This window comes from Lithobates pipiens, unplaced genomic scaffold (assembly GCF_037356315.1).
Source record: "Lithobates pipiens isolate NorthernLeopardFrog02 unplaced genomic scaffold, aLitPip1_a1.2 Scaffold_8, whole genome shotgun sequence".
In the NCBI taxonomy this organism is placed as follows: Eukaryota; Metazoa; Chordata; class Amphibia; order Anura; family Ranidae; genus Lithobates; species Lithobates pipiens.
This window is the reverse complement of record NW_027507903.1, coordinates 171,760,172-171,779,923: the sequence shown is the minus strand read 5'-3', so window position 1 is coordinate 171,779,923 and position 19,752 is coordinate 171,760,172. Positions and strand designations below refer to the sequence as shown.

Here is a 19,752-nt window from a genome sequence, read left to right as displayed (position 1 = left end):
ACTAACCTAGCGCTGCCTGGGGCGACGCAGACCCTGACCCTAAAACCTAATTGATATCACCCGCCGGGTGATCAGGGGGTTAAACCTTTATTGGGTAATAAATGGTGGGTGCCATGATGCTATAAAAAGCAAACTAACCAGAGTCACCAGTAACACTTATACGGTGATCACTGGTGAAAGGGTTAACTAGGGGCAATCAGGGGGTTCAAATTTTTATTAGGTAGTATATGGGGGTCCCTGGCGCTATATAAAAACCTGACGGGGAACCTAACTAACTGGCTAACCAGCGTCACCAGTGACACTTATACGGTGATCGCTGGTGAAAGGGTTAACTAGGGGCAATCAGGGGGTTAAAACCATTATTGGATAGTATATGGGGGTACCTAGCGCTATAAAAACCTGGCGGTGAACCTAAAAAAATAACTAGCTACCTAGCGACACTAGTGACACTAATGCAGCGATCAGAAAAATGATTGCTTAGTGACACTAGCAAAAGGGGGTGAAAGGGTTAACTCTAGGGGCAATCAGGGGGTTAAACCTTTATTGGGGGGGGGGTAGGGGGCTACCCTGGACCTAACACTAACTGCCCTGATAGTTTTTACTGTCACAACTGACACTGAATGCAGTGATCAGTAAATAAATGATCACTGCAATCAGTGACACTGTGACTGGGAGGGGGATTTGTGTGCCTATATGTTAGTGTAGTTTTTGGTGCACTTACTTTCAGTGTTCTCCTCGTAGTTCGGTCAAAAAGACTGCCCCGAGGAGAATGGCATCACTTCCTCCCTGCCTGTGTTTACTATACACAGCGGGAGGAAGCTTCTCATTCGCCAGGAGTGATCGAGATGGCCAGAAACCAACGGCCATCCCCTCATCCCGGATCGCTCCTGAAGCAAAACGGACCGCCGCATCCAGCGGGAAGGGGATCCTGTACATGCCATTCTGATGACGTACATTGTCATGCGGCGGTCCTTAAATGGTTAATGGACTGGGATACACCAATTGCAGCAAGAACTGGCTGCGCTACTGAACTTGCTAAAGACATATTACTTTTAGAAAGAAGTTCCAACTTTTTATCTGTTGGATCCTTTAACATCAGCGCATTATCCACCAGACATGTGAGATTCTTGTTCACTGAGGCGATTGCAGCATCAATTTGATTTTTGTTTTTTTTACAGAAATCCTCTTCCATAGGATAAAGTGTGGAGAATTTCTTAGGAGGATAATATTGTTTATCCAGATGTTCCCATTCAGAATACATAAGCTTTTTTTTTTTTTTTGCCATGCATGCATGAATAGGAAAAACATCCCCAGATGGGGGAGGTTCTAATGATCCCAAATTAGAGGTGGGTTCCTCAAGAGTCTAGTAAGGGAGTGCACAAGCAACCTGTCTTGTGATGCTAGTGTAATATTAGGATCCTCGGAAGAGGATAAATAAGTAAGTATCTTCCAAAACTTTGGGAAGATCTACCTGATCCCCAGCCTCCTACACCTCAATAAGAGGGTCCTGAGCACTAGATGGGAATCTGCTGTTTTTCCCCACTATGGGAAGATATCATAGCATCAATCTTTCCAATTACAAATGGTAGAAGGAAAAAAACCTCTTGTGTGATATATACAGGGACTGAAGCGTCTAGTGCAGCTGCCACAACAGTTTCCCCTGATGACTCAATCTGACCAGCAGCATCCCTCTTAGCCCTTGTACACATGGTCGGACATTCCGACGGAAAATGTCCAATCGGACCGCGATGTCGGATAATCCGACTGTGTGTGGGCTCCATCGGACTGTTTCCGTCGGAATATCCGACGGACAAAGTTTTAGAGCTGGGCTGTAAAACTTTCCGACAACATGATCCGATCGGACTTCGTCCGATTGTGTGTAGAGAATTCCGATCGGACAAAGAGCCACGCATGCTCAGATCAAATTCCTCGACCAAAGCTATTGGCTACTAGCCTGAACGTAGTCCCATCGTAACGAAATAACGTCATCACGTTACGTACGATCGGATTTTCCCGACAACTCTGTCTGACTGTGTGTATGCAACACATGTTTCGGACAAAATCCGACGGATTTTGTTGTCGGAATGTCCGACCGTCTGTACAAGGGCTAAGAGGAGGATGACAATCGTTTGAAAATGGATTTAGTTTGTTGAAACCATTGACCCTTTAGAACCCTTAGAGGAGTTCCTGGTCCCATTACCACTCATAGCCTGAAGCACAAAGCACTGCCAGCAAAAGAATGTACACTGCTAGGCTATAGTCCAGCACTATAAGCTGCTATTAATACCTAGCCTGGTAAAGTATAATGTGTCAAAGGGAATGCCTGTGTCACCAACCTGAAACAAGCCATCCTCCTGCTCTGTCCCTCCACAGCCAGCAGCAGCTACACACATACAGTGCTTTAATAACTTCCTCTACATGTGGCCAGCATCTGGCGCAATTAGCCATGCCCCCTGCACTAATTACAGCCCTCCCCCTTTCTTTCAAAAGAAAGCATCTTCCTGCGTGAGCAGCGGCTTGTGAATAGCTGATATGGCGACGCGGGGTAAATCCACCGCCGAGCAGCCACACGGTCTGTCCCTCCTTTTTAAAAGAAGAATGCTTTTGGCGTATAAGTCCCCCGAGGGGAAGAAAAAAAAAAAAAACATTATTGGGGAGAACCAGACCCCCCTTCTTACCGGAGGATCTGCTTGTGGCCGGAAGAGAGGAGAAATTAAGGCTTCTGATACAGCACTGTTTCCAGCATCAGGCGGTGAATGCTCAATACAGCCCCCAGTTGTGACACATAGGCATGACAACATTATAACTTAAAAGGAGAAATTCTTAAGAAAATCTCCACTTACCTTTCCTCGCTGCAGGGTTATCGGAGATAAACCCAATCTTCACCCTTCACGGTGGGCTCCGAAACCTTCAGGAAACCTTCAGGAACAGGGGAACCTAGAGGTTACCCACAATCCTGGACCTGCAACAGCACCCTGCCAGCAAAAACGTTATGGCCTTACTACCAAAAAGTACCAGATCCCAGGGTCCAGCTCTATAAAAAGAGAAGCATTCGCAAGCAAAAACTTGTTTCTTTGGACACGAGGCCCGGGTCCCATTCATTTAGCCCATGAAAGGACATCAGAACGGATCCGGTCAGCATGGCTAGCCCCAGCGGAGCTCAGCACATCTTTACTCGTGACCAACACCTTAGATACTGGCGAAAAAACTGAGGACTCCCAGTAGTGGGAGGGGTTATATAGGGAGTGCACTTCTTGCCTTAGGGCGTGCCAGTGTCCATCACCTATCAGTGGCCCTATAACCCACATAGTAACTACTATGGCTATGTGTCCCCTGATGTAAGAAAATAAATATATATAGCTTCATCAGGACAAGTAGATTGCCACGAAAGACAAGTAGATTGGGACCCAGATTTAGTGCTTTGGACAAGTAGTTTTTTTTATTAAAAAAATTCCACACCTCTGCTTCCACTAGCGTATTCTGATGCCAGACTTATAAGCAAGTCAATTGCTGAATTCTTTCAGAGACATACTAGAATTTAAGATGCTTTTGTGTTGCTCTGGTTTGCTCTCACATTGACCTGTACACTGAAAGAAAAATTGCATGAAAATTCTCCACAGGACTAAAAGGGCACAAATAGGACATATTGTTAATTTTTTTACATATCAGTCTTTATTTACTAGAACTTCACTGAAATTGTATTTAAAAACCCTTTTCTTGTACAATTTTAATGAATTGTACCAAATAAAGACTGATATGTACATTTTTTCAAACAAAAATTAGGTTCTAATTTGTGCCTTTAAAGTCCCATGTGGGGGATTTTCCACGCAATTTGATACTATATAAGGGATGTTGGTAAGCACCAGAGTGAACTCATTATTCTAGCACACTGAAAGAAAAGGCTATTTTGATCACTGCGACACGGGACATACTGCTATTGCCAAAAAGTCAAGTGTTGCTTCTTTCTTCTGACGTGTTTGTAAAATGATTATAAAGGATTTACAAAGCAATGTTTGAATTTGATTTGGATGTAATGGAGTGGGCTTAATGTATTCAGTAATGGTTTCCATTTAAACCATTCTATGGGCAAAACAGAGTCTCTTCCACATAATCAAGTGTGTGCCTTGAAATACATTCATTTTTGGGGGCGGTTGTTTAAGTATAGCACTTCGTCTTTTCACAAAACCGCAGATTTCCAGCATTTGGAACAGTACATTTTAGCAGGATGGGTTTTTCTTCCATATAGAAGAACCTAGTGAAGGAGAGTTTGGCATGCAAATAAGTTAGGGTAGGTTAGTGCGAGGGTTAGAGTCACAGGGAGGGTTAGAGTCACGGGGGGGGGGTTAGTGCAAGGGTTGGAGTCGCGGGGGGGGGGGGGTTAGAGTCACAGGGTTGGAGTCATGGGGGGGGGGGGGGTTAGAGTTACAGGGAGTGTATGTGTGAAGGTTGGAGTTATATGGAGGGTTAGTAAGAGTGCTGGAGTTACAAGGAGAGTTCAAGTAATATTAAAGCTTTTTTTATTTTTTTTAAATAACAAAACATGTTACCTGCTCTGTGCAATGCTTTTGCAGAGCAGCCCGGATCCACCTCTTCTCGGGTCCCACACCAGCACTCCTGGCTCCTCCCTCCTGCCAGGTGCCCCCCACAGCAAGCAGCTTGCTCTGGCACTCAAGCAGGTGTGCTCCTGATCGGTGTCCATTCACACACCGAGCCGTGGCCCGGTCCCACCCCACCCCCATCTCCCAATTGGCTCACTGGCTGCTGCCAAAAACCGAATCAGGAGTGAGAGTCCCCAGAAAAGCAAGGCTCTCGTGGACATTGCTGGATCGAGAGGGGGGGGGGTCTGGTAAGTATTGGGGGGCACACAGGTTTTTTACTTTCATGCATTACAACCACTTTAATGTGAGGGTTGAGGTTGCAGGCAGAGTTAGCGTGAGGGTAGGTGTTGTAGGGAGAGAATTTGTGTCATGGCTGGGGTTACAGCGAGAGCTAGCGTCAGGGTTGGGGCTACAGAGGTGGTTTGTTTCAGGGGTTCATTACAGTAGGGTATCGATCTCTGTACGGAAAACTACAAGTATCTATTTGCCATCCCTAAAGGCTAAAGGTTTTAAACAATACCTCCGGACTCACTAAAATAATGTTTTTCCACTATCTCAAATTATTCATAAGATCATACTACATAAGATCTCATATTATTCAATCATAATTTAAATCTACTTCCAGAACAAGTTTATTTTTGTGTCCTAAAGACATTCTTTTAAATACAAAAAAACTCAAGAAAATCAATATGCCTGGATGTAGACCAAGATACAACAAATTGCGATACAACATTCTATTTCTCTTGTGAGCCTGCTGTCACATCCCCAACTTAAGCCTTCAGGTGCAGTAGCCTGGCAAATCAATTAAAGTGCTAAATAGTCAGACATCTGTTTCAATCATAGTCACTAGTAAAATAGAAAGAACTGTATAGTACTAGCTTCCTTTAGAAAATGTAGGTTTTTTTTTTTGTTTGATGGATGACTTACCATGGGCACTTCCTACTATTATATCTCCAGCAGCTGAAGACATTGATGAAGATTCTGCATACAGGTATTTGGCTTTCAGCTGACCATTTTCTGTGCAAATATTAATGGATGTACCTAACAGTTTCTCAATATCAACCGTCTGCAACACAAAACAAAAATGTAAAGAACATTTGATGCGTTTTATAGCAGAACTCCAACCATACAGGTAAATACACACAGACTTAATATTAAACTGTCTAACCATTTAAAAGATATGTAATTATGCTTAGCCATTTTAAACATTTAGGTCCCGGTTTCGCTCAAACCCCTTCATATTACACAGCCTCAGGGAGCGCCACCATTATTTAGCGCTTGTAGTTTCCTGTGTGAGTTGCTTCTTTGCTCTGGACTATGAGTGATCATTACTCTTGAGGAAGGGATAGGGATAATGGTCATTATAACAAATAGAGAGAGGTTTGATTCCCCCTAGCAGTGACACAGGTAGGAGTAAAACCCAACAGGGATTCTAACTCATCCTCTATCCAAAATAATAATCATCATGATAATAAATATGTCTACCTTTAGTTATAGGTTAAGCAAAGAGAAGTCCATGGAGCATCACAGGCTCCATACTATGAATGAGACTTAAAATAGGGCCCATGGCATGTGTAACTGCAGGGTATGGTGGATTTCGATATCCACTCTCCATTATAAATAAACCCCTTAGTATTGATACATACCTGGCCTAAAGGTTTCACTTGTGCATGGAATTATAATCTAGAGAAGTGTGTACATTTCAACCGTTGGATGCCTTTCCAAAAATTCCAGTTGTATGGCAGTCATTGGCTTGAATATGTTTAATTAAATTACTCGGAACAAGCATGCAGAATACGAATTCCAGTTTGACCGCGATTTACTGTCTGCATACATGTTCCGGGTCAGTGACTAAAATGACTGGAGCAATTAGATTAGGACGATACCCAGGCAACTAGATTTTCTTAAAGCGGTAGTAAACCCGCAATTTTTTATTTTATTTTTTAAACCTGCAAAGCAAAATGCATAATGAGCTAGTATGCACCGTATACTAGCTCATTATGAAATACTTACCTTAGAACGAGGCCCCGACATCTGGCCCGATCCACGCCAAGGGAGCCGACATGCTCCCTCGGCGTCTCTTCCGGGTATCGCGGCTCCGGCGCTGTGAGTGGCCGGAGCCGCGATATCGTCACTCCCGCGCATGCGCGCGGGAGATTTCAGTCCGGCCGCACGAGCGCTGCCGGATTTTCACGGAGAGAACCCCCTTGTGCGCATGCGCCGCTGCAGTCAGCGGCGCATACCGAGGGGAATATCTCCTAAACCGTACAGGTTTAGGAGATATTTTTTTTTACCTACAGGTAAGCTTTATTATAGGCTTTCCTGTAGGTAAAAGTTAAAAAAATTACTATACAACCACTTTAAGAGTTTCAAAACAAGAGGTTGGCAAAAACAGTTCAAATAATGATCTCTCACAAGCTTCTCTTAAACTTCCTGCCTAACACCAACTAGCTCAAGGGAGTGCTGAGGAGACATCTGTAAAAAGGGCATATTCACTCTTTATGCCATATCAGCTTATCAGCCCTCTTGTGAAAGCTAAAGTATAGCGACATTTTTTATTTTATTTTTTTTAAAAAGGGTTTATAAAATGAAAACATATTTAAAAATAAAAATAAAGCCACCCCACCCTCAGACACACTCACGTGGTGCACACAGGTACAAAGATGACCATAGTGCAACACATATTTGGTATCGCCACGCAAATCATATTAAGAGGAATTGTTTCAGGGACGTTATTTACAGCCAAAACTGTTGAGCTGTTTTTTTTTTTTAAAGCCTCCCCTATGGAAAGCTTTGTGCATCAACATGTCATGGCCAGTTGCAGGTTTTAAGTCTTAACATATTGAGTACCCATTTACTTGTCCCAGTCTTTTTTTGAATGTACAAATAATTTGAAATTGTGTGTGTGCTTGTGCACACTAAAATAATTCTTTTTTTTTACTGAAAAAATAGATTTCATAAACAGTTGCACTAGCTGCCATGTTTTTTTTTTTCTATGGGTATGTTAGTTTTAAAAGGCATATAATGTAATGTGGTTTTAAGTAAATTTTTGAGTTCAAAATGTGCATTTTAGCATGCAAGAAAAAAAAAAAAAAAGGCTCTGCCAGCAAAACGGTAAAACTAGTCAAACATAACCATATCTATCTAGTAAAGTACATCTAGTATGATTTACATTCAGCAGCAGACTTGCATTTGTAGAATACATTTATGCATTTTGTTGGAAATCAACCAAGCTGACAATCCTGCCATCCAGTTTCACATTTATTGCTTTTATATTGCCAAGAAGTATGAGCGCTTCATTCATATAATACACAATTAAATCCACTATTAAATATTTTCTCTAATCATTTTAAACACACAAAAATATAGGGAGCTGAAGGTCATATATAAAGTGATACAAGCCAGAAAGCTAAACATTGGGTATGCCTATGGCTATTATTAGAGAGCGTAGTGCAGCTTGGAGGTTGCCCTTTTGACCAGTTCACATGAACATTTTCCAAAAAAGAAAACGTTTTCCAAAGACAGCAGAGAGATCTCGATGCCAAAACATTCCTTTCACCAGATTGGGTGCCAGTGGGAAAATTACTTTGCAATCTAGTGGTTATTTTTAGGGTGAAGTCATACATTGCAGCTATTAATAATGGCCTTTAATTGTAGAGGCTTTGGCAGGGACATGTGCTATAATTTTCAATAAGATAGTCCCTTGCCTATGTTTCCATGAATGTACATGCTACCCACACAGGATGTGTACACTTTGATCAGGGAACAGCGTCGTTATTGAAAAGTAAAGTCAGAAAAACGTAAACTGCAAACAGCCCGCGGCCTTGTGTCATGGTCTCTGCTGTCTTTCCAATGAGGGATCCTCAAAATCCATTCAAGTGGCTTTGTAAGGGGGAAGGGGAAGCTCCAGAACACATGTGAGATACAGTCATGTACAAACTACATTATTATAACCAGATGACAAGCAAACTTTCATGTGAAACAAAAAAAAGTGAAGAACTACCGTTATATTGCAATGAACATTGTGTATCAGCAATGTACAGAAGATAAATATTTTTCTATTAACATGTACCAAGAAAAAATTTTTATGTGAGCGCACTGTTCCTATGACAGGCTGATCTTTTTACTTTCCAACCAAAACTGGAAAAAAATAAATAAAAAAAAATAAAAAATAAAAATACGAAAGCTGACTGGTAAGGGTACATGCACAGTTATAAACAAAGTTACCGATCAACTATGCAGGATCTTGCTGTCAAAGATTCTGTGTAAAAACAAAAAAACAAAAAGCAAAACAAAACAACATGAAATGGTCTGTAAAGTGCCAAGTTTACATTTGTATTGTGGAATCTGAACCCAAGACAAAAGTGCTTCAAGACAGGCTTGCTGATCACTAGGGATGAGCTCAGGCATGTTCGCATGGAACACATGCAGAGCCCAACAGGAAGTCGGCGCAGCGCTGCGCTAATCGCAGGCAGCGAGACATTGCCCCGATGTTCGGCTGCAGAGACAGGGCAATGTCTCACTGCCTGTGATTAGCGCAGCGCTGTCTTCCTGGCGGGCTCTGCACGTGTTCCATGCGAACACGCCTGAGCTCATCCCTACTGATCACTGACTCCATAGCCACTTGAAGACCAGGTTTTTTCTGAGACTGTTTGTTTACATCAGCTTTTTTTGCTAGAAAATTACTTAGAACCCCCAAACACACACCTATAATTACATATAAAATGTATAATTATACACACACACACAATTATATATATATATATATATATATATATATATATATATATATATATATATATATATATATATATATATACATATATACATATACACACACACACACACACATACACACACTAGCAGAGCGTCCCAGAGAGAGCCAGGAAAAGTCCTGTTCGGGGTTTATACGTCTCCCAGGCTCCTCTCGTATACATTTAGAAATCTGTGATCCATGATCCAGTTCGGGTCTTGGTCCTCTTCCCCAGGCTAATTTAAGCTCCCCTGGACAGCTCTCTGCCTGGGACATACACACAGTAGGTCTGTGAAGGTTGGTAAAAGCTGTTAAACAGTTTTTGTAGAGACTGACAAGCGTTAGCCCTTGTACACACGGTCGGAGAATCCATCGGAATGTGTCCTATCGGACCGTGTTGTTGGATAATCCGACTGTGTGCTGGTATGCATCGGACTGATTTCGTCGGAATATCCGGCGGACCCAATATTCCAACTTGTCGGAAATATTTTCCGACCAACTGGTTCGATCGGACATACTCCGCTCATGTGTAGGACCAAGTGCCACGCATGCTCAGATCAAATTCCTACATCAAAGCCATTGGCTACTAGCCTGAACGTAGTCCCATCGTAACGAAATTACGTCATCACGTTCTGAATGATCGGATTTTTCGACAACTTAGTCCAACCGTGTGTATGCAACAGTTTCGGACAAAATCCGACGGGCAAAATCCGACGGACAAAATCCGACAGATTTGGTTGTCGAAATCTCCGACTGTGTGTACAGGGGCTTAGGCTTGTTCAGCCTGGTAGTGAGGGCCTGCAGATTGTATAGTCAGAGCTGGGACACGGCTAGGATTTGTGTTTTGCTATTTTGTCCTTTATTTTGTTTTCTGGAACACTGTACAGCACCTGTATATGGACTTGTATATAACACAAATAAACACAGCACTGTTTGTCACTTCATCTCTGGATTTGGTATCTGTGCCTGAGAAACTGCTCATCCCAGGGAGCTTTATACCTGCTACCTGTCCCCCAGGTTACAATACACATACATATACACACACACACACACACACACACACACACACACACTTTAGCAGGTCCTAGAAGAGGGGTGCCAAACTCCCCTTTAATCGCTGTCCGCAACAGTAATATTGGTTCCCTCAAGAGGACAGTTGTATCTGGGGTATGCTACGTGCAGAGTTCAGGGGTGCGCAATGCACAGAGTGCAAAGTTCAGGGGTGTGCTGTGTACAGAGTGCAGGGTTTGGGGGTGCGCTATGTACAGTGGCAACCCCAACCCCCCAAAAACTGGCTGCAAGGGCCACATGACAAAGCATGGTGGGCCAGATTTCGCCTGCGGGCCTCGTGTTTGACATGCGTGCCCTAGAGAATAAAATGGTGGGTTTTGCAAATTTTTATGTTGCACGGTATTTGCGCAGCGGTTTTTGAATGTACATTTAAAAAAAAAAAAAAAAAAATATTATATATATATATATATATATATATATATATATATATATATATATATATATATATATATATATATATATATATATATATATATATATACACACACACATATATATACACACACACACACACACACACACACACACACACGTTTTAATGAATTTTAATGCACACAAACACAATACAAAACCAATTTCTTTGATAAAATATAAAAGAAGATGTTACTGTAAGTAAAAAAAAAACAAAAAAAACAAAAAAAAACAACACATATCAACGTTGCACATGCTCGTGGAACGGAGCCAAACTACAGCATTTCAAAATCTCCATAGGCGATGCAGTAAAAGCCTTTTACGGGTTACCAGTGGAGTGTTATACAGGAGGTCTGGTGCTAGAATTGTTGCTCTCGCTCAAACACTCACGTTTATGCGCATGTGGGAACAAGGCGTGCATTCGTCTTTGTGCAAGAGCACATGGGCCCTTTTAAATTTTTTTGTTATTTTTACATGGTTTCTTTACAAAAAAAAAAAAAAAAATCACTTTTATTGCTGTCACAAGGAATGTAAACATCCCTCGTGACAGCAACGGAAAAATAGGATTTTTGTACTCGCAGTAAAATCCCTCTCTCTGTAATTCACTGACCGACACAGCTCCTCTCTAACTAAATGGGTTTGTTAGCCTGCCATTAGGAGAACTAGGCAACAATTTTAACAAATACACAGAACTTTAGTCCCGCCCCGGGGGGTGGACCCTGTGCCAACAACCCTCCCTGCTCCCAGGCAGAACTCAGTACGTCAACAAGCAGTATAACAGAGAAAAGTAGGGGGTGGGTGCTGTGTCGGTCGGTGAATTACAGAGAAAAGGATTTTACTAGTTCCACGCAGACAGGGGATGCGTTTTTCTCTCCCAATTCTTGGTGCAAAAGTTTTGCCCACTCAGTCAGTGTCTGCGACACCAGTGCGGATGCCAGTACTGGTTGCACCGCTGACCCAACAACCCTAAACAAGAACGAGCCACTGCCTCGGCCTTCCTGTCCGTGGGATCCTTGAATGCAGGAGTCCCCTCTACCGGGATCGTGGTTACTTTATTTAACCTGGATACTGGGGGGTCTACGACCGGAGGAGCCGACCATTTCTTTAGAAGGCTTTCCTCAAAGGGGTAACGCACCGCCATGTGTTTGGAAACCGAAAGGTCCTTTGCGGCCGGCCCCATTCCCTGTAGATGAACTTGTCAAAATAAGCCAAATACGAGAACGTGCTGGCTTGCGAGACCCAAAAGGGACCGCTACCTCAGCAGAGGGATCCGCTGGCTCCTGTATCTTCAGGGTGTCACGCACAGCTGTGATAAGTGCTCCAACAAGCGCTTTGTCGCGCCCAGAACCGGACGGGGAATCATCCTGGTCGGAATGGTCCTGGTCAGCCTCGTCTGATAGGTCCAAGCAGGGGTCACCAGTCGCAGCAGGGCCAGAGTCTGCATCAGAGCTCTCCCCAGAGGACGGGGGGGGGGCGGGGGGAAGGGGCAGTTTACGCACACCTTTCCTTCCACACACCGCTCTATCTTTGCAACGAAAGAGCTCAGGACCGCCGTCAGGGTGTCCATGGGCACAGCGCTAACCGCAAGGTGACCCGGTTGCAATATCCTGGATTTCAAGGGAAGAAACACCAGTTTCTGAAGCCATGCTGACCCTAGACTGTCTGCCACCTGCAAGGGGACTTAGGACAGTGAAGGTCCCACCCTCCTGCTGCCACCGCGAGGGGGGGGGTAGGGGTACCTAGCGCCAGACTCACTACCCTGGGGCGTTCTGTGAATGTCACTAGCCGTGCCTGTAGTCCCTTGGAGGTTAACCAGTTGCAGAGTGAAGAAACTGTGTCGGCAGCAGCTGTATAGGATAGCGGTGAAACGTTCTGTAGAGCTTGTACCAGCGTTCAGGGAAGAGCCATCCAGCGTCCTGTGTACACAGTGGACACAGAAAACAGCATGAGAGAGCACATGTGAAGCTGTCACAAGAGAACTGCTGTGAAAAGAGCGCTCAGGCTTCAAGAAAATGTCCGCCAATGCAACTGATAGGAAAATTCTATAGAACATGGCTGCTGAGGCTCAGAAGGGGAACCTGCTTCACCCACAGCCAAGATGGCCACCGGACAGCGCCATGCGGTGACAGGAAAATCACAGACCAGTACTGCCTGCCAACAGTCAGAACACCTCCACAGACACCTTTTTGGGACCCCCCAGACCGGGACCAGGACCAGGACCAACGCTAGCTGCACAGAACCCCCTACAGATGAGAGACCCAGCGAACCCCCCCACACACACCGCCTGCAGCACATGCAGCCACTGCCCCCTGGGGGGAGGGGGGAGGAGGGGAGATAGGGACGTGGGAGAGAAGAGAAGGAGGTGAGGTGGCCCCCAAATCAACCTCCCAGGGAATGCCCAGCTGCTCACCCCACCGAAGCAGGGAGAGCCGTTAGATAGATAGAAGCTCCCAGGATCTTTCACCTGCGCAAAAAAACATCAAACCTGCATCACAAAATGGACCAAAGGGCCCGCAGGGTTCCTAGGTCATTCTCCTTCGCTAGGCAAAATAAAACGAAGTTCTGCCTGGGAGCAGGAAGGGTTGTTAGCTCAGGGTCCGCCCCCCGGGGCGGGACTAAAGTTCTGTGTATTGTGCTACAATTTTTGCCTAGTTCTCCTAATGGCAGGCTAACAAACCCATTTAGTTACAGAGAGGAGAGGTGTCGGTCGGTGAATATAAGAAAAGGTACATATGGTGGTCTTCAAGTGGATAAAATCCTAGCCAGACTGCAAAAGTATTAAAAATGTAGGATAAGAAGGCTGGTGGCATCTTTTTGCAGGTATCATCCAGCGTCAGCATCTACAGTACTTCCTGGTAGAAGATGTGGGCCTTGGGATGACAGTATTGTAAATCACCTGTGCTTGAGCAACATCCTTTATATCATTTGCGGTGTCTCACATACATCACCTTCTACTCCTGTCTCTCAATCTATGACCAGACTTTAAAAAAATGTAATGCACCCAGCCAAGTCCCTGTTGCTTCTCATCCTGTCATGGGGCAAAAGTCACATTCACACAGTTCAGTCTCTTTCATTCTTTGACCTGCCAGTGGAAAAAAAAAAAAATCAGTGATCAGTCACACAGCTCAGTCCCTCTGCTACCTCTCATCCTTAGACCTGTCAATGTAAAAATCCACCACACTCTCACAGCTCAGTCCCCCTTATTCTGTGACACATCACAGTTCTACCACTCGATTACTCCCTTGCACCTCATCCTTTGATGTATTTTTACATTTGCATGTCAAACTCACACAGCTGAGTCACTCTCATGCTTCTTATTCTTTGACAGTGAGGCCCCTTGCACACTGCAGCTTGAAAAAGCTCAGTAGAGTTTTTTTTTTTTTTTTTTTTTAAATGGTACTAAAACCTCGAAAGCAGGTTTAAGTAATAATGTACTAGTATGCGCCGCATGCTAGAACATTATGACAGGCCTACCTACAAACAGAGCCTTCAAGCTGGGTTTCATGTTTTTGGTCGCTTGATTGCATGGGCCAAGCATGTGTAGAAGTCCCATCACCGCGTCACACAGAGCGGGCCGTAGATGTGGTCTGAGCTGTGCATATGCCTCTCAAATCACATTACCCGCTGACAGGCAGGGGGGACATTTACAACAGAAGAGACCTCTAGGGTCTCTTCTGTTTTAAAAAGCCAAAAAGCCTGCCTGATAGAGGATTTTTAAATGTATAACTTCACTACCACGTTAGCTGATGTAAAATGCAGTCCATTGTTTTAATGTGCCTTTACACACAGACAAGTAAACAAGCGCTGTATATTCTTGAGTAAAAAAAAAAAAAAAAAAAAATTTATAATAAATAATAATAATAGTAATAGTATACGAAAAATCTGTCAGTATTTTGTACACGCATATGGCCATGAATATTTATGGATTTTGCCTAGGAAGGTATTTTGCGTGTAAATGCACATAAATTACGTTTAGAAATGCTGAAGCTCAAATATCAGTACTGTGTGCAATATGTCTAAAAATAAATAAATATTTAAAATCACAGATTTAAACAAACTTTGTTTTTGGCCTCCTAAACCACTAATCTGACCGCTGGGGAAGAAAATAATTCCTCCTGCCTGCAAAGGACTCGGAGGACTTCACTGTCTGCTCGCAGGAATACCTGGAGATAATGTACCTATGCACAGTAAATTGAAGTTGAATTATTATTTTTTTTTTTTTTTATGGATTTGATCTCCATTAGCTGAAATCTAAACATATTTTTTTTTTTCCCCCCAGTGGGGTAGAATTAATTACTTGTTCCCGCAAGTTACATTTTTATAATTTTACGAGTCAGCACAGAAATTAAAAATATAAAAAAGGGGAAAGCTTCTAGAATGCACCATCTGGTGGCAGAAGACAAGATTGCATGCAACCCAGCATTAGTTACTGTTGTAGATGGTAAAACAATTTACAAAAGAATAAACTAGAAATATCTTAGAACTAGAAGTAGGTTTTTAGTGATCATGTTCTATAGATGCACCAATTTCATGGAATATGAAACTCATTACATTTTTTTTAAAGCAGTATTAAACCCAAAACCAAATATATATTTCAGCTTACCAATCATATGATGTGATTGCATTTGTTTTCTTAGGATTTTTTTCCTCCCTCTGTTTTCACCTGGTGATCTGGCCAGTAACACATCTCCTGTATTAGAGTGCCTGCACTCTGGATGAAGGAGCACAGAGGCATTTGGACAGCAGCACTGACGGTCTGGGGGGGGGGGGGGGAGGGTTGTTATAAATGTACTAGCAGATTTAACTAGTTATCAACAGCCCGCCGCAATTGTACTCCAGCAAGTCAGCTCCCATGCGTGAATCGGCGTCATTGCAGGTCGGGCGCGTACACAGCGATTTGTGGGCGCATGCACCCATTCATGAACAGGGGGGGGGGGGCAACCAGCGGGCCAACGGGGATCTGTCAGTGTAAACAAAAATATCCCCGTTCTGTCATGGGAGGAGAGAGAGAGTCTCCAGTCAGCCCAGCCCCCATACAGTTAGAAACACCTCCCTAGGGAACACTTAACCCCTTGATTGACCCTTGTGTTAACCTCTTCCCTGCCAGTGACATTTATACAATAATCAGTGGCTATGTTTTAGTTCTGATCGCTGTATAAATGTCAATGGTCCCAAAAAAAGTGTCAAAAGTGTCCGATCTTTCCGCTGCAATGCCGCAGTCCAGCAAAAAAAAAAAAAAAAAAAAAAAAAAAAAAAAAAAAAAAAAAAAAATCGCTGATCACCGCCATTACTAGTTAAAATAAAAAATAAAAAAATGCCATAAATCTATTCCATAGTTTGTAGACACACCAACTTTTGCGCAAATCAATCAATATACGCTTATTGCGATTTTTTTTTACCAAAAATATGTAGAATACATATTGATGTAGGAAGAATTTTTTTTTTATTTTTTTTACTTTTTTTGGATATTATAGTAAAAAATATTTTTTTTTTCTCAAAATTGTCCCTATTTTTTCTGTTTATAGCGCAAAAAATAGAAACTGCAGAGGTGATCAAATACCACCAAAAGGAAGCCATTTGTGGGAAAAAAAAACATTTTGTTAGGGTACATCGCCGCTTGACCGCGCAATTGTCAGTTAAAGCGACGGAGTGCCATAAATAAAAGATGATCATTGTAGGCATCACCAGTGTTAAATGCTTTGTCTCATCCCTGTAAACTGATAAATATGGAAGAGACCTTGTTCTTTGATCTCGATCACCAGATGGAAAAAAAAAAAAAAAAAAAGCAAAAAAGAAAGAAAGAATAAATAAATAAATACAGCCATCACATATAAGAATTGGTAAGCTGCAATATAACAAACATTTGCTTTTGGGTTTAATACTGCATTAAAAGAGAAGTATAGCCAAAGCTATTTTGGCCACACGTATCCTGTAGGTTACAGGAGTGCAATCATGTGACCCAGATTCAGTCAACAGTAGACTTCATAGAGTTGGTCCAGGCTCTGCTGCGATCCAGAGAATAATGTCGGAACCTGCCCAAATGCCTGACTGGCAGCTGGATCAGACTCTCAGTGCACCACTAAGAGCCTGAGCCAGCATATCCCGTCCCCTGCTCAGACCAGCACTCCAGTAAGTGCTGAAGGGACAGAGCACACAACAGTGACTGACAGTCAATGCTCTGTCTAGAGCAGACCCAAGAACAGAGCGATCAGCGGCCTTTGATCGCTCAGTTCTCTGTGTAGAGCAAGCGCGGGGACAGCTGCCATTTCGGATCTAGGAAGAATATGTATGTTTTTTTCATTCCTGCACTCCTTTTTTAGGCCTCATGCACATAGGTGCTTGAGGCCTAAAATGCAGGTGCATTTCCCTGCCTGGGAGCCACAGTTGCTGCGTACAGCCATCCACAGAGATTACAGGATGCAACCGTTTGTGGGTATATACACCGGTACTTGTGCAAGTACACGCATACATACCAACACACACCCCTGTATGCACAATAAAAAAATAAAATAAAAAGAAGGGGAGGTTCATCTTGTACCAGATTTGAATAAATAGTGCTATAGTTTAGACTTCATTTTTTGAGAAGGTAAACAGCATGGTCAATTTTGCTTTAATTTCCCCAAACATTAATTTTGCTTAACCAGCACAACCCAAAATATGTAGTGTAGTAACGCAAATCTCCAGAGTATAACAAACCATAACCGTGCTTTTACCTAATGCTGGGATCAAAGTTACCCATAAAAGCCCAAAAACTTTACAGACTTGTAGGGTGCAGGATGACTAGGTGAAATAACATTAAAAAGGAGACTTCACTATAAAAAATAAATAAATGCACTTTTTTTTTTTTTACCTGCAAAAAAGTTCATCTACTACTTTTTTTTTGCTTTAGGAGCCTGAAAAGCATTGCACCAGCGACCAGCAGACCACTGAAAACATTGTCAGTGTGAGCCGTTTGTCCCATAAATCGTATGGCCATGCAGTTTCACGCCGACAGAAAGACTCCCTGAACTACCACACATTGTCAGACTCCCTGACATTCCACTAGGCCTGCCCCCAAGTTACTGTACAGGTGGAGGAGTGGGCAGAAGGCACTTTTGATTTTAGACTAAATATTTGCTTTAACATTCAATTCAGGAGGTCAGCTTTCAAACCTTTACCCCTTTGTTAGGACAGTGTGTACAAATCTACTTGACAACTGATAATGAGATGTGCCAGCATAGCACAGACAGGGTTAATGTTAGCAAACATATTTCCTCAGTCCTCTCATAAACAAAGAACTATGTAGGATTTTTCAGTGCTGGAGTTTTCTAAAATAAGCAGCAATGTTTACTTTTTTTTTTTTTTTTTTTCAAGTTAGGCTACATGAATGAGGACATGTAACAAATATAAAAAGTGGAAATATACTTTCGAAAAGAAGGAAAGGCCATCTACTAAGTAAGGTTCAAATGTTGCCTTTCCTTGGCCTTTACTAATTCTGCAAGTGGTTAAAGTGGTTGTAAACCCTTAAAAACCACTTTGACCTACAGGTAAGCCTAGATTAAGGCTTACCAGTAGGTCCAAGAAATATCTCCTAAACCTACACAGTTTAGGAGATATTTACCAAAAGACAGTCACTGCTGTCTACAGCGTATGCCGCAGACAGCGGTGCGTAGGCGCACTATCGCCGTTAGCAGCATGCTGCTGCTAATGGCAATATGCTATTAGTGTCGACTCCCGTGCGCATGTGCGGGAGTGACGTCATCGCTACTCCGGTGCTGTGAGTGGGTGGAGCAGCGATACCCGGATGACGGACGCTCCGTACTACAGGGGAAAGCGGTGACATCGCTGGCTCCTGTGTCAGGTAAGTGACACATAATGGGCTACTATGTGATGCATAGTAGCCCATTATGCTTTACCTTTGCAGGGAGACAAAGAAGAAGTAAACCCATTCACAGCGACTCTGGCATCTTGCTTCCCTGTGCTAGCCAGGGTGGTAATAATGATCCTGCCTTTTCCACACAGGACTACCCCCATTGGAAATTGACAGCTGGTGGGCAGACATAGCTTTAGTGACAGACAGATGGGGGGGGGGGGGGGGGGGGGAACAGGTGCTACTCGTGGCCAGCTCCTGCCCACCAGCTGGGTACAACCACAGGGGCACCATTCCTGCGGCCCGCTGAAAGTCTCGTCTCAGTGGGCTACAGGGAAGGTTTGACAGCTTCTAAACAGTCTCTAAACACCCATTTGGTAAATACATTTGATAGTAATACTAGAACACATCTTACATATGACTAGTGAATGGATAGGCAACCTGGAGCCCTCCAGCTGTTGCAGAACTACAAGTCCCACTGTGCCCCTGGGAGTAATTGTAACTGTCAGCCTTGCAATGCCTCTTGTGAAATTAAGTTCCACAACAGCTGGAGGGCCCCAGGTTGCCTACCCCTGGACTAGTGTATTTTGATAGCTATTAAGACTTTTTTGAAAAATGAAAAAAAAGATACCAATTCTACTAGGAATACATTAGGTATGCACATATCCCATCAAGGCTTTCATTTGTTAAAAAGAATACTTACACTGTGAGCCAAAGCACGGATATCCACATTGCCATAGACTGTGCCCAAACACACCACTTTGCCCCCTTTTGTACGGATGTGAACATTGTGCCCCTGAAATGAAGAAACAAGACATGTTGCATTATACTTCAGGGAAAAAAAAAAAAATTCTCATAAGAAACAAAGATTCAAACTGATAATCAATAAAAAAAAAGTACAGCAAATAAATCAGGCCCAGTTACTAGTAATTAATAAAGTAAAAGTTTCCCTTACTTCTGATGTAAAATGTGTCAGTACAATGCAATTTAGTCTGGCTTTTGAAAAAAAAAAAAAAAAAAAAAAAAAAAAGGTGTGTACCTGTTAATTTCTCTTCCCGCAGTATCCACTG

At 43.0% G+C, this 19,752-nt stretch overlaps 1 protein-coding gene across 2 annotated transcripts in view; it reads right to left on the bottom strand.

Moving 5' to 3' along the window:
* Positions 1-19,752, bottom strand: part of FAM185A (family with sequence similarity 185 member A) — a 90,943-nt gene that overhangs the window by 47,811 nt on the left and 23,380 nt on the right. For both annotated transcript variants that reach the window (XM_077471776.1, XM_077471775.1), the window contains exons 3-4: positions 19,386-19,478; positions 5,526-5,664 (exon numbers count right to left, since the gene is read on the bottom strand). In XM_077471776.1, the coding sequence (XP_077327902.1) occupies positions 5,526-5,664; positions 19,386-19,478 (232 nt within the window). The remainder of the gene's footprint in view (positions 1-5,525; positions 5,665-19,385; positions 19,479-19,752) is intronic.